The sequence below is a fragment of the Barbus barbus genome (assembly GCF_936440315.1).
Source record: "Barbus barbus genome assembly, chromosome: 10".
Taxonomy (NCBI): Eukaryota; Metazoa; Chordata; class Actinopteri; order Cypriniformes; family Cyprinidae; genus Barbus; species Barbus barbus.
In genome coordinates, this window is record NC_136738.1 from 21126686 (window position 1) to 21153423 (window position 26738).

General features: G+C 37.3%; 1 protein-coding gene across 1 annotated transcript; it reads left to right on the forward strand.

Moving 5' to 3' along the window:
• On the forward strand, positions 1-26623 carry LOC306876536 (phospholipase D1-like; the record flags this gene model as incomplete). The annotated part of the gene is made up of 26 exons (XM_079427810.1): positions 1-157; positions 1530-1660; positions 1873-2018; positions 2320-2443; positions 2692-2757; positions 3474-3532; positions 5310-5402; positions 5908-6060; positions 6349-6498; positions 6779-6862; positions 7291-7372; positions 7529-7639; positions 10996-11205; positions 13423-13672; positions 13984-14103; positions 14317-14442; positions 17984-18102; positions 20738-20851; positions 21078-21188; positions 22827-22912; positions 23001-23114; positions 23439-23488; positions 23627-23761; positions 25148-25301; positions 26010-26124; positions 26399-26623. The coding sequence occupies 26 exons, from the start codon at positions 1-3 to the stop codon at positions 26621-26623; spliced, it is 3285 nt and encodes a 1094-aa protein (XP_079283936.1).
• Between the last annotated feature and the right edge of the window lie 115 nt (positions 26624-26738).

Below are 26738 nucleotides of genomic sequence, written 5' to 3' on the forward strand. Positions count from 1 at the left end.
ATGTCTCTGAAGGGCCATCAAGGGCCTCCTAAACTGGAGCGACTGGAGTCAGTCATGAGTCAGTTCTCTGGCAGCTTGGACCAAGATGACCTACAAGACGACCCAGAGGAGCTGGACTTAAGTGGCCATACTGGCCCCTGTGGAGGTAAACTGCACAGTACTGTGTCCTCGCTTTCATCAGTGACCTCCCACACGGAAATAACCTATATAAACATATATGTTTTAATATAGGTTTTGATATATGTTTTTAATATATGTGACATATATAAAATTGGCCGTTTTCCTATAATATATGTACCTATATGTTTACCTATATATTAGTAAAATTATTAAAATCCATAGCTGCTAGACAACATAAATAAAAGCCCAAAATGTCGAAATTTACATTTACATGTACATATATGCACCTCAATTTTGCCTATATGTGGCATATATACACATATATGCAGCATATATGTTATCATATATGTGCATATATACTGCATATAGGTTTCATATATGCGCATATATCCTCATATAGGTTCTTTCCATGTGGGCTTGTAGGACAGCTGACCTCTCAGCATACTGCTGTAGTTACTATATGTCAGAAGGAGAGTTAATCAGACTGCTCTGTATTGGACTTTGAGATGCTGGAGCAGTGCAGTGCAATAGAAACACAGCTGATACTGAATACTGACTGCAACACTTTTATACAAAAAAATATATAAAACAAAATTTTCTTTAATTCAAGGTAAATATAAGTTGATCTAGTAACTGTAAATTAAAATTTGACCCCAAACAGCACCTAACTAAGTGAATTTAGGCTAAATGTGCAATCATATTACTTGAATTCCAGTGTTTATTTCATGTTTATTGCTAGACAAATCCAAGTTTTGTATATACTGTATTTAAACGTCACAGATTTTGGTAACAGTGTTGCAAAAATTGCAAACCTCATATAAAATAAATAGAAAATCCAACTCATATAATATTTATTTTGACCTCCTGAGGTTGACAATCAATTTTTTGTCCTGAATGTTAAGCACCTCACTGACCATGTTAAAAAAAAGATTTCAGGCTCTGTTTTGTACCCTGTTCATAGAAAGTGCAACTTATGCTCACTGCTAAAGCAGTGTGTGTTCATTAATATTTCCAGGAACAAACATGTTAATTTCAGCAGGTAAAAGCACATAGTTACTAAAATCATTATCTGATGCAGAGGAGATTTAGCTTTGAGAAACTCCAGAGAACATAGCATACACCTCCAGCTGGAGTCTTCAATCGCTATCCTGCTGACAATCAAATGGAGCCTCTCCATGCCATTACTGCACAACTTCAAAAGATGAAAAGCCAAACAAACTATTTCTAAAGTAGCTGTACTTTAGATTGCTAAGATGTTATCAACCATTTTAAAATACAAGTCCAACGTGAGTCTGATTGATTACCACAGCATCAAGGTGTGTCAGTGTTTTCTTATTGGTCTCACCTGGCTCGTGTGATTATCCCTTGAGATATGATCAATAACGTTTCAATATTATGATTGTTTTCAGAACCAAGGAACATATCCTTTCAAGCAATATACAGCTTTCTTCCATTCAAGTCCCTGGATGGTGTTATATTTCTTGAAGAAGTGCCAATCCAAGTACAAGTGACAGAGGTGGAGCGATTCACATCTACAAGGGTAATAAAAATGGGATCACAAATGAATCATTTGCTCATTTATTTAACACTTAAGATGTTCTAAAACTATTTTTAGAACTATAATGCTATTTTAATAACAGGATAATATGATAAAAACACTAGTATGTAGTATTTGAATGTTGTATGTATGTAACATGTCTCATGAAAAGATATATTCAATCAGTCTTGTTTCTTGAAATGATCCACTCAAAGGTGCTGAATCCCAACCTGTATACGATAGAGTTGAGCCATGGAGATTTCAAGTGGAAAATCAAGCGTCGTTTTAAGCACTTCCAGGCACTTCATCAGGAGCTGCTCAAATTCAGGGCCCTCTTAAAAATCCCCCTGCCAAGCCGAATGTAAGATGTGCTGTACTAATTTCATCTCTATATGTATACATTCTCTCACAAACACGCCACAAGTCTTGAAAACACAATCTGCCCCACTGCTTTTTGTGCCGCTGAGTGTTTTCATTTTTCAGTTGGGTGTACTCAATTTGTCCCAGATGTATTCTCGTTAGCGCCCCTGAACCCTACGAAAAACCCTTTTCTCAGCCTCACTGCACTGTTACCTCTCAGTTAATCAAATCAGAGGTGCTTTCATGGACACACAACCCAAATCTTGTCAAATATTGACAGTCAGGTTTCCTCTCTTTGTCAGTCACTCAGTCAAAAGGAGGTCATTTAAAGGCCGTAAACTGTTTTATGGAGAATCCCAACACATCCCAACGTTACCACGAAGACCTGATGCCCTCGTCAAGGAGGAACAGCTCATCAGCAGAAAAGTTACATCTTTTATTTTCAGTTCAATCAATATTGCTATACTGCTCATATACAGTATATATGTATATGTATATATATATATATATATATATATTACCCACACACATATACATACACATATATATAAAAATACCATATATAGAGTAAAAGTTGACTTCAAAAAGATTGCTTCATTTAGTTTATTCTATAATTGCTGTAATTGTATTTAAACGTTTATTTCAGTGTTGCAATCTTTGTTTTGTTCTAACAGCTGCAACTTGAGGACTATCTGAGGAATATATTGAAAAGGCATTTATACAGGACACATCCTGCAACTGTAAGTCACAGCTCAAAATGTTTCTTGTCTGTACCCTTACAAAAAGTACTTTTGCAGTACCATGTAATGGTAATATAATGGCATTACAGAATAATCAAACAGCATCAAATAATAGTGATATCATGCTATCATGCCCAAAATAGCATAATACTTATGTGGTACTTTCTGTTAGTGCATAATGAGAACATAATGACTGTATAACCAATTTTTTCTAATATAATCTGTCTGTGCAGTGCTATTGTCTAGCAATAGACTTAGTGTTAAAAAAAAAGAAAAAGTTCAGTTACCACTGTGTCACATGATGGCAGAATGAAGGTTCTGGAAGGAACTCTACCTGCTGTGTCCCCACTCATTAAAAAAGGCTCTTTTGTAGAGAAAGCCTCTGAGAGGTGATTCCACACTTAGCTTAGTACTTCACAGGCTAATTCTCTGACAGTCACATAATTAGCATTCGTTTGCAGGGCTAATTAAAGTGTACCTGTACCCGGAAACCTTCGTCCCCTGCCTCAATTTTCACCTCACACTTTTTCTGGTTAATTATTAAGGTAGAACTGGACTGTACAAAGCAGATGCCAATTTGTACTTCATTTTAGTCACCATAACTAAAATGTTTCAAATTAAATAATGATATTTTGGAAGAAACTGGTGTATGGCTCATATACATTTGCCATAAAGTTGGATTGAGGCTTACTGATGTGAATTGAATTTTATTTCAGCTTGAATTTCTGGAAGTGAGTCAAATCTCATTTATTCAGGATCTCGGACCAAAAGGAATGTAAGAATGTACACACACACACACACACACACACACACACACACACACACATATATATATATATATATATATATATATATATATATAATAGGTAGCACTTTATTTTACTTTTTCCTCATGTACATACTATGTACTTATTGGAGTAATTACTAGGTACCAGAGATGCTCAAAAGTCTCTGAGCTAGAGTCCAAGTCAAGTCTCAAGTCTTTGAGCTAGAGTCCAAGTCAAGTCTCAAGTCTCTGAGCTAGAGTCCAAGTCAAGTCTCAAGTCTCTTTATTATATTAAGTCTCTGGTTATAATAAGTGTTGCATCACGTACAGCGACCCATCCAACACTGCATAGCTATATAAGGAATTGAAAGCATGTAATATGTTATTATGACTCCTTTATCTATTAGCATACAGTATCAGCTTTGATTTTTATATATAATCAGTGTAAACAGGCTATTGCAACATGACAAAAACACCAAGAATGCTTTACTTTTAAGTTAATATTATCTGTATTTTGCCTTGTAGCATGAGAACACAGTACAGTACAGACCAAAAATTAAGAAAGACTTAATATGGTCAAACATCACATCGTAGCTAAATGCAAAACACTATTGCAACAAACCAAATGATGTGAAATATATGAAGAGTTCAGATGCAAAAGCCATCTGAAATTTTCTTCAGAATGATTATTTTTATCAAGCTTGTATATTTAAGTTCAATAATTTCACTTAAATGGCAATGAAAATGCAACTAATCATAGTTTATAAACTACTGTAAGTCAACACATCCCAAACTCTCAAACCAGTGTAATGTTACATGATCAACAATAATCCTGTAACCTGTTTGCAGACAACGTTAATTAACGTGATGGAAGCCAGCGGCACGTAAATTATTACGTTAATCGACCACCACAAGTTTGGCAATTAACCCTTTTATAGTGTCCGGATCTGTAGGACCAGTTTTAATTTTTTATCAAGAGAAAAATTATACGATTAATTATTTTTTCAAACTCAGACTCATTGGCCTTGGCTCATTTTCTGTGAAGAATATCTGAACACATTTTCAATGACCACACTGGTCACACACTCTCTCACACGCAAGCACGCGGCGCGCGCACACACACACACACACACACACACACACACACACACACACTCACTTGGATATGTGGTTTACGGGACTCTCCATGGGCGTAATGGTTTTATTAATGTACCAACTGTATAATCTATCCTTAAATCCAAAGCTAACGATGAATGGCACAGCAGTCGACATGTTTGTTCGTTGTCCTCTAATGTATGGCGGCCGCGCCTAAAATAAAAAAAATTAAAAAAGTGTGGCCGCACCGCGCGCAGCAGCGTCACGTGTTACATGGGCAGGTTATAGGTAACGGAGGGAGGGGAATAACAGCGAGCTCATCAGTTGTTTCCTAAAAATAAACATTGTTCACGAGTCCCACAGCTCGAGTCCGAGTCGAGTCTGAAGTCTTTCGAGGACGAGTCTCAAGTCGAGTCTGAAGTCACTGTGTGTGCGACTTAAGTCGCACTCGAGTCCGAGTCTCAAACTCGAGTCCCCATCACTGCTAGGTACTAACCCTGAACCTAACCCTAACCCATGTAGTTACCTTATATTACCTGTACTTTCTTGGGTAAGTATACTGTAAGTACATTGTAAGTACATACAAGTAGCGTACTGTAAAATAAAGTGCAAACAAAAAATATATAAAAATATTTAAAAAATGGCTTGATTTGTGTTTGTTCATTTATATGTGCATTTGCTTTGACAAAAGTGAAGGTCTGATCTTAAAGAAATCAGGAGGAAACACATTCCCTGTGTGTTACTGGTGCGGATCCAACAGCGTCTGTTACCGGTGGTCCAAAAGGTGAGAGCTGTTTTACATGTTACACTCACAAAATCATAATACTGTGGTGAATTATAATTCTAACATAATACTGTGGTTATTTTTCACCTTTCTTCACAATGTGGACATAATATCTTTCTGAGAAAAACACTTCAATCAGATTTTCATCTCATGGTTTCACAAGCAAGAACACCAAGCCCTGAAATGAATATTGGTGAATAACAGATGCTGATGTTGAACTATCTTCAACTGTGCGGACAGGAGTGTTATTGTTTTTTTCTTTGACAAGCAGCTACAGTAACATTACACTTACATAATTCACATGGCTCTTAAAAGCAAACACTGAAAGATTCGGCCCCAATTGAATTTTGCTCCTCGGATTGCAGCCTTGCTGAGACTTTGGGTCATGGCATGTCTTCTTTTTCAGTTGTTTACTTATTTAGGTTATTATGATGTTTTCCCACAGCTGATAGAATGGCTCTCCCCCTTGTTTCAGCTCTCATGTGGTGACTGCTTCATGTTTCAGATGGCTGGTGGTAAAAGACTCCTTTGTTCTCTACATGAGGCCAGAGGATGGCCAAGTAGGCACCGTGATTCTGTATGATAAGGGATTTCACATCAAAACAGGGACCCGGGAGACCGGAGTCAGGCATGGAGTCACGATTGAGAATCTTTGCAGGCAGGTTGAGAAAAATGTGTTTTATATTCCAGTTATGTCATCATGTAATTATTGCTATTGAACATGCTTTCAAAAACTTCATACACATATATGAGCACGTGTATTTTCAGTATTCTCTAAAAACAAGTCTTGCTTTAATAAAATTCTAAGATTAGAGTAAGTTAAATAAATTGGGCTTGTTTAAAAAGGATGTTTCGATTTTTACTGGAAAACAAGACAAAAGTGCATTTTTTGTTTTGTTTTGTAATGACAAAAACAAGTATTAATCAACATTTTTGTTTTGGACAGGGCACTTACTATCAAGTGCTCCACATATAGGCAGGCTCGTTGGTGGGGGCACTCAATAGATGAGTTTTCTCAAATGTTTGGACAGGACTTTCTGAGGGAAAACCGCCATGGGTCTTTCACACCGGTTAGAGAAAACACTACCTCAAAATGGTGAGAAAATTTGCTGTCACATTAATTATTTAATATATATTTTGATAGCCCAATTAAAACTATAGAAGACATAATTCATTCTTTCTATATATATTTAAATTGTACAACATTTTCAGTTTAATTTATTACAGTAATCTTCAATTCAATTCAGCTAGTCCCTCATTCTTTGTTCTTTTTGTGTTCGACATGTGAGCAACACTTACTTGAACGTTTTTTCTTAAATCTCTGTGAAGTACCCTGACACAGTTCTTAAATGAACCGCCCTATGTTCCTTTTGAAGGTTTGTCAACGCAGCTGGATACTTTGATGCCATAGCTGATGCCCTGGAAGGCGCAAAGGAGGAAATCTTCATCACAGCCTGGTGGTACAGATTAGAATCAGCTTCAATTACTCCCCATGTACCTCGCTTTTACAATTCTGTGAGCGCTTATGCCGCACATCTTAATATACCATTTTTTAGTAACATTGCAATTTTTTCTTTTTTTGTGACAGCAGATTGATTTTCTCAAAGCTTTTTAGCAATACCTACTGAACCAAACAATATACAGTTTTAAATAAAAAGTTATTTAAAAACAAACATTTCTGTCACTCTTTACTGACCCTGTTGTTCTAAACCATATGACTCTTATGCTTGATAGAATAAAGAAAGCTATGTTTAGAACAACATGAGGCTGAATAAATTGTGACAAAAATCTAATTTTGGGTGAACTATCCCTTTAATATAACAGAAATAAAGAATGAAAGTTATATAGAAGTTGTCAAAGCATTGATTGGTTTTGATATGGCCCTCAGGTTAAGCCCAGAAATCTTCCTCAAACGGCCGGTAGTAGACGGGAACATGTGGAGATTAGACCATGTCCTCAAGCGGAAAGCAGTGCGTCTGAACACCTGCTCAAATCTGGACTTCAGCCAGTTTAATTTGACTTCTCACACATCCATATATTACTTTGCACCTCACAGTTCACCCAGTTCTCTTTAGTTTTTCCAGTCAAAACGTTTTTTAACAATATTTTGTCTTTTGTCAACTCAGCAACAAGGAGTGAAGATATTTGTCCTGCTCTACAAAGAAGTTGAGGTAGTGATGGGTCTCAACAGCGAGTACACAAAGAAGACCCTTATGGGACTTCACTCTAACATCAGGGTGAGTCGATCAGTATGTCAAACACTGTCAAAAGCAGAATCTTGACAGTATTACAGAGGGGACCCGTCTCTTCGAATCAGCTTCCCATTCTTACGTCTACACATATCTCTCCAAGAAATAAGGTTCAATCAAAACAAATCATAGAAAGCACGAGAGTACTCAGCATGCCCACTACCTCCGGATACAGGAATAGCATGTTACTTAGATCATGTTTGGACATTGCCATAATTCTCTGTAGTAGAATGAGGGGGATCGCTGTGTTGGGAACCCTACGGATTGTGTCTGGAGATGGTCAGGTTCTTCCTTGCCGATCGTCTCCATAAGAGCCTGAGGCAGCAAGTCTGCTTTCTCCCCTGGTGCCACAGAGCTGCTATGGCACCATAACGCTGTGGTATTCTTCACCGTAGCACCCCAGGCCGGTGCGTGATTGACGTGCCGTCACATTATCTTATTGGAGCGCTGGTTGAGTCTAGGCAGAGGAGTGACACTGGGAAGTGGCTTGGGATCCACACCCTAAGGATGAGTGCGACGAAGCAGCTGGGTGGAGGTATTCCTGGGCCCTGCTGGTGTAGAAACACCTGCCAGGGGCGGCGTTCTCCAGAGGCTTCGCCAAAGCTGGTGGAGACACAGCTGTTTTGCACAAAGGATGACACCATCTACATTGTGGTGTTATTTTTGGCTTAGGGCCCACTGTAGTTCTTTAGCTGATATTTGGGAAATTTGGTCAATTGACAAAAGAGTTTATTAAATTGAGTCTTGTAAAATCTATTGATTACATAATAGATCTAAAGAACTTCCAGGCTGTACTCATATTCATAAACAGTATGTTCTGGTTGTATTTTGTATATTTTGATACATGTACTGTAATACATCATGTGGGTATTTTATTTACCGTTCAAAGGTTTAGGGATGGTATGATTTTTAAAATGTATCTGAAAGAAGTCTCTTTTGTTCACCGAGTCTGCATTTATTTGGTCAAAAATACAATAAACCATAATATTGTGAAATATTACTACAATTTAAAAGTACTATTTTCTATTTTAATATATTTTAAATGTAATTTATTCCTGTGATGGCAAAGCTGGATTTTCAGCAGCCATTAATCCAGTCTTGAGTGTCACATGATCCTTCAGAAATCCTTCTAATATATGCTTAATTGGTGCTCAAGAAACATTTCTTATTATTATTAACGTGATGTTATCAGCATCAACCCTGATGCATTTGTTTTAATGATTCTTTGATGAATAGAAAGATCAAAAGTGCAGCATTTATTTGAAATCTTTTTTAACATTGTAAATGTCTTTACTGTCACTTTTGATTAGTTTAATTCATCCTCACTAAATAAAAGTATTAATTTCTTGCAGGAACTGCTGTGTATAAATAGTATATTGTGCACACCAAACATACAAGGAATGTTATGACAACTGTAAAATTGTAATATTCTGAACATAACCTCAGTCTGTAACATGTCTGTGTCTTGTGTAATTAGTCATTGTATTCACCTGTCGGTCCTCGTTATCTGCCCCTTTATAAGTTTCTGCGTGTGAATGTTAGTTTGTTGGTTATTATTTGAAGTTTGTGTGTATGTGCTGTTATCTCCTTGTAGCTGTTCCTGGATTATACAGGTCCTTCTCAAAAAATTAGCATATTGTGATAAAGTTCATTATTTTCGGTAATGTACTGATAAACATTAGACTTTCATATATTTTAGATTCATTACAACACAACTGAAGTAGTTCAAGCCTTTTATTGTTTTAATATTGATGATTTTGGCATACAGCTCATGAAAACCCAAAATTCCAACTCATGAAAATCTCAAAAAATTAGCATATTTCATCCGACCAATAAAAGAAAAGTGTTTTTAATACAAAAAAAGTCAACCTTCAAATAATTATGTTCAGTTATGCACTCAATACTTGGTCGGGAATCCTTTTGCAGAAATGACTGCTTCAATGCGGCGTGGCATGGAGGCAATCAGCCTGTTGCACTGCTGAGGTGTTATGGAGGCCCAGGATGCTTCGATAGCGGCCTTAAGCTCATCCAGAGTGTTGGGTCTTGCGTCTCTCAACTTTCTCTTCACAATATCCCACAGATTCTCTATGGGGTTCAGGTCAGGAGAGTTGGCAGGCCAATTGAGCACAGTAATACCATGGTCAGTAAACCATTTACCAGTGGTTTTGGCACTGTGAGCAGGTGCCAGGTCGTGCTGAAAAATGAAATCTTCATCTCCATAAAGCTTTTCAGCAGATGGAAGCATGAAGTGCTCCAAAATCTCCTGATAGCTAGCTGCATTGACCCTGCCCTTGATAAAACACAGTGGACCAACACCAGCATCACTGACTGTGGGTACTTGACACTGGACTTCAGGCATTTTGGCATTTCCCTCTCCCCAGTCTTCCTCCAGACTCTGGCACCTTGATTTCCGAATGACATGCAAAATTTGCTTTCATCCGAAAAAAGTACTTTGGACCACTGAGCAACAGTCCAGTGCTGCTTCTCTGTAGCCCAGGTCAGGCGCTTCTGCCGCTGTTTCTGGTTCAAAAGTGGCTTGACCTGGGGAATGCGGCACCTGTAGCCCATTTCCTGCACACGCCTGTACACGGTGGCTCTGGATGTTTCTACTCCAGACTCAGTCCACTGCTTCCGCAGGTCCCCCAAGGTCTGGAATCGGTCCTTCTCCACAATCTTCCTCAGGGTCCGGTCACCTCTTCTCGTTGTGCTGCGTTTTCTGCCACACTTTTTCCTTCCCACAGACTTCCCACTGAGGTGCCTTGATACAGCACTCTGGGAACAGCCTATTCGTTCAGAAATTTCTTTCTGTGTCTTACCCTCTTGCTTGAGGGTGTCAATGATGGCCTTCTGGACAGCAGTCAGGTCGGCAGTCTTACCCATGATTGCGGTTTTGAGTAATGAACCAGGCTGGGAGTTTTTAAAAGCCTCAGGAATCTTTTGCAGGTGTTTAGAGTTAATTAGTTGATTCAGATGATTAGGTTAATAGCTCGTTTAGAGAACCTTTTCATGATATGCTAATTTTTTGAGATAGGAATTTTGGGTTTTCATGAGCTGTATGCCAAAATCATCAATATTAAAACAATAAAAGGCTTGAACTACTTCAGTTGTGTTGATGTAATGAATCTAAAATATATGAAAGTCTAATGTTTATCAGTACATTACAGAAAATAATGAACTTTATCACAATATGCTAATTGTTTGAGAAGGACCTGTATATATTAAAAGACTGTTTAACTGTTCCTGCTCCTCGTCGTGCGTTCCCTGTACTGCACTACAGGTAACACACTCTTCATTGTTCTTCAATAAAGGAACCTGACAAGCTGCCCATCTCTATTGATTGACAGGTCATCCGACACCCTGATCACATGCCCTCCACAGCATTGCTCTGGGCTCACCACGAGAAGCTGGTGGTGATTGACCAGTCACTCGCCTTTCTGGGAGGGATTGACCTGGCCTACGGAAGATGGGATGATTCCCAACACCGACTGACTGATGTGGGAAGTGTGAGAAGAAGCCCTCAGTACAGTCCTGCTCTATCTCCCAGCCTCACTCATGTAAGACCACCACATAAATAAGATTTTTTAAGTGTCTTTTGCTCACCATGGCTGCATTTATTTAATAAAAATACAGTAAAAATTTGTGTATTACAAATAATATTACAATATAAAATAGCTTTTCTGTTTTAATACATTTATAATGTTATTTTATCTGGAATTGATTTCTGTGATGGCAAAACTGATTTTCAGCAGCTATTACTCCACGCTTCAGTATCACAGGATCCTTCTAATATGCTGATTTTGGTTCTCCCGAAACATTCCTTAATATTATCAGTGTTGAAAACCGTTGTGCTTCACAAGATTAATTAAGTTGGATTCTATTAGGAATATCAATACAATTTAAAAAAGAATATCCTTGTTATTTCTTAGGGATTGATTTACAGAGAGAGGGCAAATCAGAAATGGGTGATATCTCTTCTGCTCGTGAGTGAACTGGACAGGAATAAACTTCTTGTAAATGTGATCCATTGAGAGTGATAGCCCACAGTGGCCCCTCAATGTTTGTCAACATGCCATGCATATTGCCAGCTGGGTGTTTCTGATATCTGTCAAAGACCTCAATGGGGGAAGTCGACACGCACCTGACAGAGGCTAAAGCCTCCTCTGAACATGTAATTGTATTGATTTGTGATTCATACTTGAAAGCACTGACAGCTAACCTAAACTAAAATTGTAGTGATTTATATTTTGTAGCCGTTCTAACAATGGTGGTCATAAAGGACTGGTCCAGATTGCATTTCTGTTGTGTGCTTACTGAGATTGATTTTGTGGCGGGTGATTCAGGGCCTCTGCCTTATTTTTTTCCAACGAGCAAACGTAAAATTGCAATTACGGAGCATCTGGGGCACCCTTGAAGGGCCTGTGGTTGATAATTCCAGTCCTTCTCGCTGGGCCTTTCCTTCCCCCCTGAGAGCTGCATTAAACATAAAGGCCCTGCATGGATGAGTGAGTCAACAAATGACTGGGGCCGCTAAATGGGAGCTTGATTTCGTCTATATGCCACCTCTCCCGGCCTGCTGCCTACCTGCCTGCCATTGTGTCATTAAATATGGGTCTGAGCTTTTAAATAAACATGATTTGAACCCAGATGAAGGCACTTATTGCATTTACTAAGGGGCTTCTCTTAGCATGCTTGAGTGATTGTATCTATCAATGCGGGGCTCCTCAACTGTAAAATCTTTGCTAATATACATGAAACTGTTACAGCTGTTGGTCTAACCTTTCAAAACGTCTCCTAAGGAGCACAGTGATATTTGCACTTAATAAAATTATGCCCACCAGGAGAATAGTGCTCTGACATTTGCCATTTGTCAAGTCGAGGGCACTATGATCCCCCATGAGCCATTAACTCACACACATCAGAGGGCATTTTACCCACGTTCAGACTCTGCACAGCAGACTGGAGTCACTTACACTATCGTTTAAGTCATAGCTTCGCTGGGCTGATGCCGCACGGGTGGCCATTACCGCTCCTTACATGCTGCATGCTGACAGCTATCCTGATGTGTCAGCCATATAGATAGCATGGAAGTTTTCATTGTTTACTGGTTCAGAGTGTGTGTGGGAAAGATGTTCTTGGTTCTTTGGCCCTGGATTGTGCACCAGTGAGAGTTTATAGATTTTAGACTTTTTTTTTTTTTTTTTTTTTTTTTTAAGAATACTAGACAGTGTAGACAGAATCAAGGCAGATACAACACATGTGAGATAGTATACCAAAACATTGTGTTTGAGCATCAGTGTTCCCACAATGGGAAAAAAAGTAAATATACAATATATAGGAATGGATAAATCATGTAAATTAAGTTAAATAAAATGTGTGGGTAAAGTTAACGGATAGTTCACCCAAAAATTAAAATTTGGTCATTCACAAAAGAAGATATTTTGAAGAATGATGTTAACAAAACAGTTTTAGTGGCCATTGACTTCCATTATATGGACAGAAACGCTGAGGCATTTCTCAAATTATCTTGTCATGTTCCACAGTAGAAAAATAAACACGTAGGTTTGGAACAAAATGATGGAATTTCTATTTCTGAGTGAACTGCCCCTTTAAGTTTTTAAAATATTTTAATGGATTTATTTTATAAAGCAGTTAAATAGATGAACCTAATAGTATGAATTTTTCAAATGAGTTTTTATCATTTGCGTACTACATACTTTTGTGCATTAAGCAATAACAAAAGTGTTACATATGTGTTGATTTTTGTCCTGTAGCAGTCAGTTGCCACGGTGGAGGAGGGCGAGGAGATGAAATTCAATGTGGTGGTAGAAGAAATTCAGACTGGAAGAGGAGCAGGGAAAGCAGGAGATTCAGGCTCAGTGGAGGATCCAGGGGAGATCTGTTCGAGTTTAACTTTGCCCTTAATGGAGGAACAGGGGGAAAACAACTTCAACCTGCCCACCGGAAGACTGCTAAGAACCCCCTCAGAGAAAAGTCGCCACAGCTCTGATGGAACAGAGTCCAGTAAGAGGAATTTAACAAATAAATGTGACTTCAGACTGCAGGTTATAGGGAGATGATTATATATTATATACTTTCCATTTATTGTGTGAAACTTTCTTGATAAATTTAATTTTATCTAGCATTTTGAAACTTTTTAAAACTTGTCTTGAGAAACTTTTATGTTTGATGCTGATAGCGGTGCAAAAATTACATTATTTACCTTTGAGTGCACAAATACTATTAAGTGTCCACTGTCCAGTAATAGAATTTGACATGAATATAACAAGAGTTTTGCTGTTACATAACAGAGGCTGTATGTGTTCTGTGTGTAGAACATTACAGTAGGAATAGTCTTAATTCCAGGACTCGGGAATATTACACCAAGAGCTTGTCTCTGCATTCCAGCGATTCATACTTTCTCGGCCTGCATCACTCTCTACCCCTGCCTTTTGGTTAGTACTCACATACAACCAAACACATCTGTTTGACATGCATATACTGACGCTTAAATCCAGTGTATATATTTATACACAATTAAACCTTGTTTAAACCAAGCTGACATGACACAGCTATAAGAACTAATCAATCTTTATAAGTTGATATTATATATTAATTATTTAATTAACAGTTTCTGTGTAATGCATTTTTCCATCGGTCTGTTTTAGAGACTAGTTCACTAAGAAGCTACATAGGCAGTACTGAACTCTGTGGAGAGACTCGTTTCTGGCATGGCAAAGACTACTGCAACTTCATCCTGAAAGACTGGGTCAAACTCAACAAGCCTTTTGATGGTACGAAACAGTTTAATTAAACCCCAGAAGAAGCACATCTGCAATATCACAACCCACAGCCAAAATATCTTCGCCTTTAAACGTTTTTTGAAACGGTAACGCTTGGGGCCTTAAGACAAAAACAAACTAGCGAACAAGACAGAAAAAAATAACAACTAGACTACACATTCTTTGATATCTCATGTCAAATTCATCAAATAAAGCAATCCCTCCAATACAGGAATGAGGGAAAGAAGACAGAAGTTGTTTCCAACAATCCCATTCTGTAGTCGGTATGGGGTTATTTTCCCAGCTCTATTCTCTTGCCAGAGGTAGATGACTTGATTTTTGCATCTCTGCTTTGTGAATGTGAAGTTCTGGTTTTGCACATAGTGCCAACTGTGTAGGACACCGCAGGAGAATGGAGGAGTCTGATAGATGAATATAGTGAAATACTCTTAAGATGCTTGTGCATCGTCAAAGACGGTGAAAGTTCAAGTTTATTTGTATAGAGCTTTTTACGATACAAATCGTTGCAAAGCAGCTCTACAGGAAATTAAGTTTCCACAATATATTTTTATATTGCAGAACCTTAATATATTTAACTTATGGCAAAATTTGGTAATTCTGTATGTTGTCTGAGCGTTGGCATCCTCTGAGGTCCTCTGAGGAGTTGGCATTATCTTTTCTCAGGTGTTCGGTCATCTCAGATCATTTAAGGGTTGGATCCAGACTGAAGCTTCTGTAATTCCTAGTTACCACGGGATGTTAATCCCCTGACATAAACAGAGAAACAAATAGAGACCTAATTGGCATAGCTGCTGTTCCATCTAAGCAAACATTATTTGTTCAACCCAAGCTAAAGAATAATAATAATAATGTACATTTGATCAGATATAACTGCAGTACAAGATTATAAGATGCATTATGTGAATGCTTGGCTAAAGAGATGTGTCTTTACTCTAGATTTAAACAGAGAGAGTGTGTCTGAACCCCGAATGTTATCAGGAAGGCCATTCCAGGGTTTGGGAGCCAAATGTGAAAAAGCTTTAGCTCCTTTAGTGGACTTTGCTATCCTAGGTACTACCAAAAGTCCAGAGTTTTGCGACCTTAGGGAGCGGGTTGGATTGTAGCGTGGTAGAAGACGAGTTAGGTACGCTGGAGCTAAACCATTTAGGGCCTTATAGGCAAGTAATAATATTTTGTAAATGATACGGAACTTAATAGGTAGCCAGTGCAGAGACTGTAATATTGGGGAAATATGATCATATTTTCTTGACCTGGTAAGAACTCTAGCCGCTGCATTATCTGTAGCTTGTTTATTGAAGATGCAGGACAACCACCTAGCAGTGCATTACAATAGTCCAGTCTAGAGGTCATGAATGCATGAACTAGCTTTTCTGTATCAGAAACGGGTAGCATGTTTCGAAGCTTGGCAATGTTTCTAAGATGGAAGAATGCTGTTAATAACAATATGATTTTCAAAGGACAAGTTGCTGTCTAATATAACACCCAGATTTTTTACTTTAGAGGACGTAACAGTGCATCCGTCTAGTTGCAAATTATAATCCACGAGATTCTGTGTACTGTTTTTTGGTCCAATAAGTAATATCGCTGTCTTATCTGAATTTAATAGGAGGAAATTATTGGTCATCCAATCTTTTACATATATATATATATATATATATATATATATATATATATATATATATATTAATATTATAGTTGAGTATCATCAGCATAACGATGAAAACTAATCCCGTATTTTCTAATAATATTACCAAGAGGCAACATGTATATTGAAAATAGCAGAGGACCTAGGACAGATCCTTGTGGTACTCCATACTTTACTGGTAATAATTGAGATGACTCCCCATTTAAATGAACAGAGTGGTAGCGATCGGACAGGTAGGATCTAAACCATCTTAAAGCCTGCCCTTGAATACCAGTATAGTTTTGTAATCGCTCTATGAGTGTGTCATGGTTTATAGTGTCGAACGCAGCACTAAGATCAAGTAATACTAGCAATGAGATGCAGCCTTGGTCTGAAGCAAGAAGCAAGTCATTTGTAATTTTAACAAGTGCAGTTTCTGTGCTATGGTGAGGCCTGAAACCTGACGATGAGTTAATACTGAGAAGCGGTTCTTCTGCTACAGGTAACAACTCTTTCAGTAGTTTAGTGGCTACAGGATCTAATAAACACGTTGTTGGTAAAGATGCACTGATAAGTTTATTTAGCTCTTCCTGTCCTATAGTTGTAAAACACTGCAGTTTTTCTTTGGGTGCGATGAATGAAGCTGAAATACTAGACGCAGTAGTATCTACATTTGATATTGTATTTCTGATGTTATCTATTTTATCAGTAAAGAAATTCATAAAGTCATTAATATTAAACTGTGAGGGAATATTTAGATCGGGTGGTGTGTGTTTATTTGTTAATCTAGCCACTGTGCTAAATAAGAACCTTGGATTGTTTTGGTTATCTATGATTTTGCGGATATGCTCTGCCCTGGCAGCTTTTAGAGCCTGTCTATAGCTGGACATACTGTTTTTCCACGGAATTCTAAAAACTTCTAAGTTAGTTTTTCTCCATTTGCGCTCAAGATTACGAGTTTCTTTCTTGAGAGAATGGGTATAACTGTTGTACCATGGCGCAGTACGTTTTTCTCTAACAGCTTCTAATGTATTAGAGAAGATAGTGCCCATGTTGCTAGTTATTTCTTCTAGTTCATGTGTATTTATGGGTACACAGAGCAGTTGAGATAAATCAGGCAGGTTATTTGTGAATCTGTCTTTGGTGGCTGGAACAATAGTTCTGCCCGGACGATAATGCAGAGCCATATAACTAATATCAGTAATACGCAGCATGCACGATACAAGGAAATGATCAGCAACATCATCACTTTGAGATACGATATCTATATCGGTAAGATCAATTCCATGCGATATAATTAAATCTAGCGTATGATTAAAACGATGAGTGGGCCCGGTGACGTTTTGCTTGACTCCAAAAGAGTTTATTAAGTCAGTAAACGCAAGTCCTAACGCATCATTTGTATTATCAACGTGAATGTTAAAATCTCCGACAATTAGCACTTTATCAACATTGACCAATAGATCTGAGAGGAAATCTGTATATGGCCCTGGCGGTCTATACACAGTAGCCAGAGCAAGAGATAAGAGAGATTTATTTTGCATATCTAACTGTGTAACATTAAGCATAAGTATTTCGAATGAGTTAAACCTCCTGTATCCTGTTTTCTGAGTAACATTGAGAATATCACTATATATTGTTGCCACACCGCCGCCACGACCAGTCTGACGGGGCTCATGTTTATAACAGTAGCTTGGTGGAGCAGACTCATTTAGACCAAAATATTCATTTGGTTTAAGCCAGGTTTCAGTCAGGCAGAGTAAATCAAAATTATTATCTGTGATCATTTCACTTTTCATTTAAGAGAGAGACCACACTGTGGTGGCTTCAAAAGGCATGTCCGTCATCTCTGTATAATGGTTCGGCTAATGTTTTTATGTATTGGTTGTTTATATTTCTCTGGTTAAGATTTCATTGACCGGTATAAGACACCACGGATGCCCTGGCATGATATTGGAGTGCTGGTTCATGGGAAGGCTGCAAGAGATATTGCACGACATTTCATTCAGCGGTGGAACTTTACAAAGGTAAGAAATTAGATGCATCCTCAGCGGTCTCAGTGTTTCTCTTCTAAACAGTGAGATTAAATGGAAAGGAAACAGACATCTTCTGCTTCCTAGATTTTTCTCTTAAGAGAGCCTCAATTTCAGAAAATAAATGAATAAATGTCCCAAGCTTTACTCCTAATAGTCAAGCTATCAAGAATCAGAGATTTCAAGATGAACTCAAATATTTAGCATCAGATTATTTCAAGAATATAATGATTTGAGCTGTAAATCTACATTAATTTTATTGCCCTATTCTTGCAAGTACCTAAATAACTAATTTGTGTCTTTTTCAAACAATTTTAAAAGGAACATTTGAGTTGAATTAAAACATTAGAAATAAGTACCTGCTGAGCTATTAAAGAGTAACCCAAGATCAACATGTTTTGCATTTGAAAGTTTTATAATAGAGTATTACAAAGTGAATTGGGTATATTGTATTGTTTGTTATGCAGTATAAGCATATCTTCATGAACGTCCAGAAAAATTAGCTTTTTTAAATTGCTAGAAGGTGCACTAATACCACCTCCATTCATAAGTGTAATTGTAAGAACTAAAGATCAGAGAGCATGCACGAAGCCGAGGTTTCCACCCTCTCTCAAGTCTTTTTGAAAAACCATCTTTATTAGCTTGAGCTTAGCACCCCCTGCAGTTGCTCATTGTGTCCTGTTCTGAATGCCGTCAGCATTCAATGGCCGCCCGCACTCTCAGCCCACTTTTAGAGCAATTAGAGGCCTTTTTACTTTGATTGTTCAGTAATTGAATTGGTTTGAGGCCTGTATGATTTCCTTTGGATTATGCCAGTCATATTTCAGGCTTGGCTACCGATCAGACACTCTGCTGGTGAATAATTAAAGGAGAGGAAGCCAGGTGTGTGTGCGGCAGAGGAGGACAAACAAAAGCCAGTTGAATGCCTCTGATGAGGTGTTTAGTGGAAATGAGAATTTATGGCTCAAAGACAGACTAGTCTCATTTATATCTTTTGCTGCTGATTAGGGAACGTCGCTTGGCACATTCACAACAAAGAAAGCATTGTAAAGTGGGAACAATCCTGTCGGTGATTTGTGTAGAAGGCTTTATTAGATGACTTTTCATGTGTATAGGTAGTGTATATAAACGCACTTCCATTCAAAAGTTTGGTGTTGGATTTTTTAAGTGCATTTGTTATGCAAGGCTGCTTTTATTTGATCAAAAATAAATATTGTAAAATTAAAATAGCTGTTGTCTATTTTAACTATTTAAAAATGTAGTTCTATCTTGTGATGGCGAAGCTGAATTTTCAGCAGCCATTACTCCAGTCTTTAATGTCACATTATTGTTTAGAAATAATTCTAATGTTTTATTTGGTGCTCAAGAAATATTTTTGTGACCATGGACCACAAAACCTGTCATAAGTGTCAATTTTTTTTAAATTGAGATTTATACATTATATGAAAGATGAATAAATAAGCTTTTCATTGATTGTATGGTTGTTAGGACAATATTTGGCTGAGATATAAATATTCTGGAAATTGGAATCTGAAAAAAATCTAAATATTGAGAAAATCGCCTTTAAAGGTATCCAACTGAAGTTCTTAGCAATGTATATTACTAATCAAAAATTAAGTTTTGATATATTAATGGTAGGAAATTTACTAAATCTTCATGAAACATGATCTTTATTTAATATCCTAATGATTTTTGGCATAATAAGTAGAAAAAACTGAATTAGTTTAAGTCAAGCCTTTTTTTAGAACTGTGGTGATTCAGACATGTGATTCACTATCAAGGTCACTGGAGTTATGAGTATCACTTGGGCAGCTGCCAACAGCCCGTGAGCAGAGTTAATGTTAGTTCTCCTTCATCAGGGCTCAATGGATTTTAATCAACACATTATGCCAGTTGTTAATTGCCTGAGAACCATCTGTTTATAACCACACGGCCCAGATTATCGCTTACCCACAGTGTAAGATGACATGGCGTACAGCTCGCTAATTTGCACCACGAGCACTTCCTTCGTGAGGGGTGAAAACGTCAAGTAAAATAAAACTTCCAAAGAAACTCCAACTTAAGTGGACAAAACATGTATTTTGTTGTAGTGACACTGTTTTATACAGAAAAGAACAGAACATAGTCGAGATGAATCAAGAACAAAACTAATGTGACCAAATATCATGGAAAGCATTGAAAATGCAAAAAAAAAAAAAATGGTTTCTTCCATATGTAGATAATTGGTAGAGGGTGGCAACATCATTTCCTTTGTTTCCCAGGAAACAAAGCCTGTCTCAGTTCAAACGACCTTTGAACCATGTTCCCAGCCCAGTTGAAAACAGTCTGAGTATAGTCTAGTTAGGACAATAGCCATTTAAAAACCTACTTTTGGAAAACCTTCACACACACGGCCATCAATTTACTGTAATCATCGGCACTGTCTAAGACTAAACAGAGGAGCAGAGACTTTTATTCAGCTTCAAACAAGTGCTCTGTCTCTGGGGAGTGGAGGTACCAGGCAGGGGTTGATGGTCAGCCCAACAGACTATCTGGATGTGGCACAGTAATTAGCACTCTTTAGGGGTGTGATTTTGGAGTCAACATTGGGCGTTCTGTCTGATCCCAATCAACTCCTTTTATTTGCTAGCTGGTGAAGAAGCGGTCGGGGGCGATGTGCTACCCCTGCCTCATGCCCAAGTCTCTATCTGCACCCATGGTGCCAGCTGAGTACAGCAGCAAATCAACACAGGCTAATGTTCAGGTGAGATATCACCACCAAACCACACGGGTTCCTGCTTTGAACTGCCAATATTGCTGAAATTATCCATTTTTCTAGAATCATTCCAGAATCCAAGTTTGCATATATATATATATATATATATATATGTGTATGTGTGTGTGTGTGTGTGTGTATGTATTTAGAAATATGTTGTGTGATAATTGAAACCATCCATTTTGATTCTAACCCTTTTCCCCGAACAAACAAGGTTTTGAGGTCTGTGTGCCAGTGGTCTATTGGGACGAAGGTCCATGAGGATTCGATTCATTTAGCCTACATATCAGCCATCCAGAACAGCAAACATTTCATCTACATAGAGGTAAAATATGTGCCCGCAAATATACATCAACTGCACAATTTGGGATAGGGCCTATGCCTGGTCTTCAGTGCAGAGTAAAATATTTTTTTAGGGGCACAATAACCATGCATAAATCTTATGAATTTTTTATTTACCCAGTTGTTCATCTAAAATTGCTTAATGTGTGTGTGTTTTATGAGGACACAAGTTTGTATAATGACAGAGGTATTACAATATGAAGGTGGTTTATGAGGACACTGCCTATGTCCCCGTAATTCAAAAGGTTTTTTTTTTTTAGGTGTAGGGCAATAGCACACACAGTTTGTTCAGGATAAAAACCATTACGCCTATGGAGAGTCCCCATAAACCACGTGTGTGGTAAATAAACATTTTTTTTTTAAATTAATACTTTTATTTAGCAAGGAAAAGTGACTGCAATGTTACAGACAATTTAAATATATTTCAAATAGATATTTTAAAATTGCTATTTTATTCTAACTTTGTATTCATTGAAGAATCCTGACATAAAATATCTTAAAATAGAAAACAATTGTATTGCACTGTGAAATTGTAAAGTTTGTTTAAAAAAAATATATATATATAAATATATATATATTTATTTATTTATTTATTTATTTTTATTTTATAAAAAATATATTTTGTAAAAATTGTCAAATTTTATCATACAAATGCAGCCATGGTGAGCATAGGAAACTTCTTTCAAAAAATAATAATACCAGACCCCAATGTAAATATATACAATATCATGCATAGTATGTGCTAAATGTATATGTTAAAACTAAAATGAAAGGGTTTTAAAAAAACAGCTGATCCCCCACCATTTTGATTTTGCATATCACTTCAGATGCAGTTCCTGTGCCATATTTGCAGTCTACACTCTAAAAAATGCTGGGTTAAATGCAACCCAGCGCTGGATAAAATATGGACGAACCCAGCGATTGGGTTGTTTTGACCCAGCAGTTGGGTTACTGCCCAGAATGTTGGGTTAAACATTTAACCCAATTGTTGCCTAGCATGTGTTCTGTCCAATATTTATCCCGCACAGCATTTTTTTAGAGAGTACCATAGGAAAAAAAAGTAATATTTAAAATACATTTATTTCATGCTAAGTATAGTTCAAATCATTTAACATATTTACTGACATATCGCTCAAGAGATACTGATATAAAAATTATAATTAAACTTTATTTGGAGTACTACATGTGCACAATGCACATTTCTGAATATTAAGCCTAAAATGTGTTTTACTGTCACTATTGATGAGGATTGCATGATCTTTGGTTAATATCAGTCTTTAAATGCAAGATATTTAAAGTGTACTTGTAATTAGTTTCACTTTAGCACAATCAAAAATACTTCAGTATATCTTTGGTTGGATTTCAGCACTACTTCCACACAATTAAAGTCCATAAAGTACAAAATCAGTTGTTCCAATTTAGCAACCATTAGTTTAGTATACTAGAAGTAAAATTGCAGGGTTATGCAAATAAATTATATGTAATATGTTATTTATGAAATAAATGTATTTCAAATACATTTGAGCCTATTTATTTTTTAACTAGGGTAAATACGGCTTTAGTCTTGCCTTCATTGCATCTCTTTCAATCATGCTCTCTCCCTTCTCTCTTTATCTCTCAGAACCAATTCTTCATCAGTTCTGCTGACAAATCCATCCACAATAGCATTGGAGATGCACTGACGGAGAGGATCCTGCGGGCACACAGGTGCATCGAGACCGTAGATTCACTTGTATACAAACATGACACAAAAACATCATTGGGCAAACCTAACTACATTTCATTTCGGCCACAGGGAGAAGAAAAAGTTTCGGGTATATGTGGTAATGCCGCTGCTGCCCGGCTTAGAAGGTGACATCTCATCAGGGGGGGGGCAAGCCATCAAAGCAATCATGCACTTTAATTACAGGTAATAACCCTGCAAACATGCGTCTTCGATAATCACCAAATTGCCACAATTAAGGGTAAAAATGCAGCCTGAACGGCCGCTCGCAGCAATTTACACATGTGTAATGTGGAAACAACAGACCCTGCTCCTCACGGGCTACAGAGAGACCATTACAGCCCCAGCTTGGACCCTTAACACTGGGCTAGATACAGTAAGAGGAGCAGTGAGGGTACTGTGGTCACTGGGGTTCAGCGAGCGATGTGATTGGTCAGGTGAAGATTTAAGACGTATGATTGGTGCAAGACAGGAAGCAGCTGAAATGAAACCCCTCTTTCTCCATTACAGGACAATGTGCCGAGGGGAGCACTCCATTATTGAGAGGCTCAAATGTGTGAGTAAGTAGACTAGTATGTAGAAGTATAAACCTACTCCGTAGTCGTAACATTAAGATCATGTCCATCAAATGTGGATTGCATGATTGTAATTCATTAGAACAGGACAAAGATGAAGAAAGTATTTGTGTTTGTCTGCAGTGGCAGATTGCTGGATCAAGTACATCTCTTTCTGCAGTCTGCGCACTCATGCTGACCTGGATGGGCGTCTGGTCACTGAACTCATTTACGTGCACAGCAAGCTCATGATCGTGGACGACTGCACTGTCATTATTGGTCAGCCACTCTGCCCACACATATATAGAAAAATACAGTTGGGTCGTACTCAGGAAATTTCAGAGATTTTATTCTTTTATCGTTTTATTTGAAAACATTAGTAGCAGTGTAATAACTGCACCATAGGTGGAGGCGTCCTGCTTGATATTCAGTTTAGTAGTTGTCAATATGAATTTTTTACTGGATAAAAATCACTAGGACATCTTTGGGAAAAAATACTGCATATTTAAATGTAAAATTAATAATGCAATTTATTTAAAAATAAAAATTTAAAATTAAATTCTAAGTAAATATTTACATATGTTAAATGTAATGTGTGTGTGTGTGTGTGTGTGTGTGTGTATTTTTTATTTACATATATATCCTGTTTTTTTTTATTATTATTATAATTATACTATGATGGCAAAGCAACCATTGCTTTAGTATTTAGTGTCACAAGATGCTACAGAAATCATTCTGATATTTGATAAGTTGTTTCATTATTAATACATCCTTGCTGAATTAATTGAATTATTATTTTTTTTTTTTTCTGAGTCTTACCATTTGAATGGTAGCGTATCACAGTCTTGAGAAATTAAGTAGCAAACACTGTTTTCATTGATAATAATAAGATGGGTTTGTTGAGCATTAAATCAGGATATTAGAATGATTTTTGATGAATCATGTGACACTGAAGTGGTAAAATTAAAAATTAAATTGCCATCACAAGAATAAATTACATTTCAAGATTTAGAAAAAAAAAAAATTATTATTATTTTTAATTAATAATATTGCACAATATTACTGCATTTTTGACCATACAAAGGTAGCCTTGGGAAGAGATTTTTAAAACAACAACAACAAAACTATTGTTGTTGTTATTGACCTGTGTATATAGTCCCTGAATCGATGGACAATCCATAATAGTAAATAATTGCATGTCGTTGTTACATGATTATTATATGTTAGGTTTGTGCACAAAGAAGAATCTTGCAATTGCACATTGTTTGAAATCTTCAAGCTGTAAAGCTGTTAGTCGCCACTAGGGGACACTGCACTCACACAAAACACATCTAAGTGCGGATATGTGCAGAATAACAAACATCAACAGATGTTTATGAAAAGCGAAGTCACGCCTGTCTCCTCGATCATCACAAATACATTATTAAAATCCCATTAACGTTGCTCAAATCCTGTTTGTCTTTATCAATTCCCATTATCCTCTTATCCTTATGAATAGGCTTTGAAGAAGAAAAATGAGAAATCTCAGTGTTGCTCAGTGAAATGTCCTTGAGGCTCTCAGTAGAGGTCAAACCCCAATACAGACCCAGAACACGCTCCCTGCAGGCATTAACCATGATAGTGGGAAAAGGGAAAGTGTCTGATCGGTATCTGTGATCTGCTTAGGCTCTGCAAACATCAATGACAGGAGCATGCTGGGAAAGAGAGACAGCGAAATGGCTGTGGTTGTTGAAGACACAGAATTCCAGCTCTCTGTCATGGATGGAGAGAGTTATCAGGCTGGCAGCTTTGCTCTGTCTCTACGGGAGGAGTGCTTCAGGTCTGCTTTCCTGTCACACGTGAGCTACATGACAACAGGTTTTCCCTTTGCAGTGGGAGATTTTACAGTCCTGTGAAATACATCATTCATATTCATTGGGTGAATCCTACAAATGTTGGTTCTATTTTGACATTTTTCATGAAACAACTGAAGCCTATTTTATGACTATTTTTGCCACAGTAAAAAAGTAATAAAATAGGCTTTATTTCTTCATATTATTATAATATATTTGGACATTTTTCAAAAATAAGCCTGACTTTTTATGGCATTACTTCATGATTAAGCAGCTAAATTGCCACAACTCAAATTTTAAACTAAATACTCCAAATACCATTAAAACATACATATTTAATGCACTTTTTTTTAAACAAATCTATTTACATATCACACATTTTTGCTTTATTGGAAAATTCTAATTTTGTTGGAAAAGTGTGGTTATTTCTTATGACAATAATGCAAATGTACTGCATTATACACTGCATAAATATCTTTGTCCTAAAATACGGTTCTAAAAAAAATCTCAAATTTCATTTTTTTTTTTTTTTTTCTTTTGATTTTCTGGTGAAATTTGAACTAGTTTGTTTGTTTATATATATATATATATATATATATATATATATATATATTAGATTAATTTAAATGTAGTATTTTTCGCTCTATTACATTGCAAAGTGTTATTTTGAATGTGAATGCAATCTGTCTTTTTAGACTTGTACTTGGCTTGCTGGGAGACAGCATAGACATCAGGGATCCCATCAGTGACCGATTCTACAAGGAAGTCTGGATGGTGACTGCAGCCAAGAACGCCAGTGTGTATGACAAGGTAAATAAATCACTCAGAAATGGTAAGAGCCACCGAAAGAGCACAGCACTGACCTTCCTCACCGCACGCTCTAAATAGCCTTTGATTCATTCTTAGAATAGTGCTTCCTTTTATCACTGATCTTAGAAATTTGATTAACTGGCTCAGTCAATTGAGCTGGATGTTTGTGTGTGCTCTGGCTCTGACTACCTTTGTGTCATTGAAATGATTCTGCAGTCCATTATTAGATAAATTTACTATTAATTGGGAATGGTCGCCGTCACTATCTGTGCAGGTCTTCAGATGTTTGCCCACTGATGCAATCCTAAACTATAAGATTCTGAGAGACTACATGTCACGTCCTTGCATGGCTATAGAGGACCCAGCACAGGCCTGCGCCGAACTGAAGAAGATACGAGGGTTTCTGGTCCAATTTCCCTTGTACTTTCTGTCTGAAGAGAACCTTTTCCCTTCCTTCAACTCTAAAGAGGGAATCATGCCCATCGAGCTGTGGACGTAGACTCTTTGAACCTCTAATGGCTGTCCTCTCTTTTGATGCATGTCACTTAAAGATGCTGTGTGCTGTCAGTAGCATGCAAACACTACCTCTGAGCTCTCTATAGATGCATGTCTAA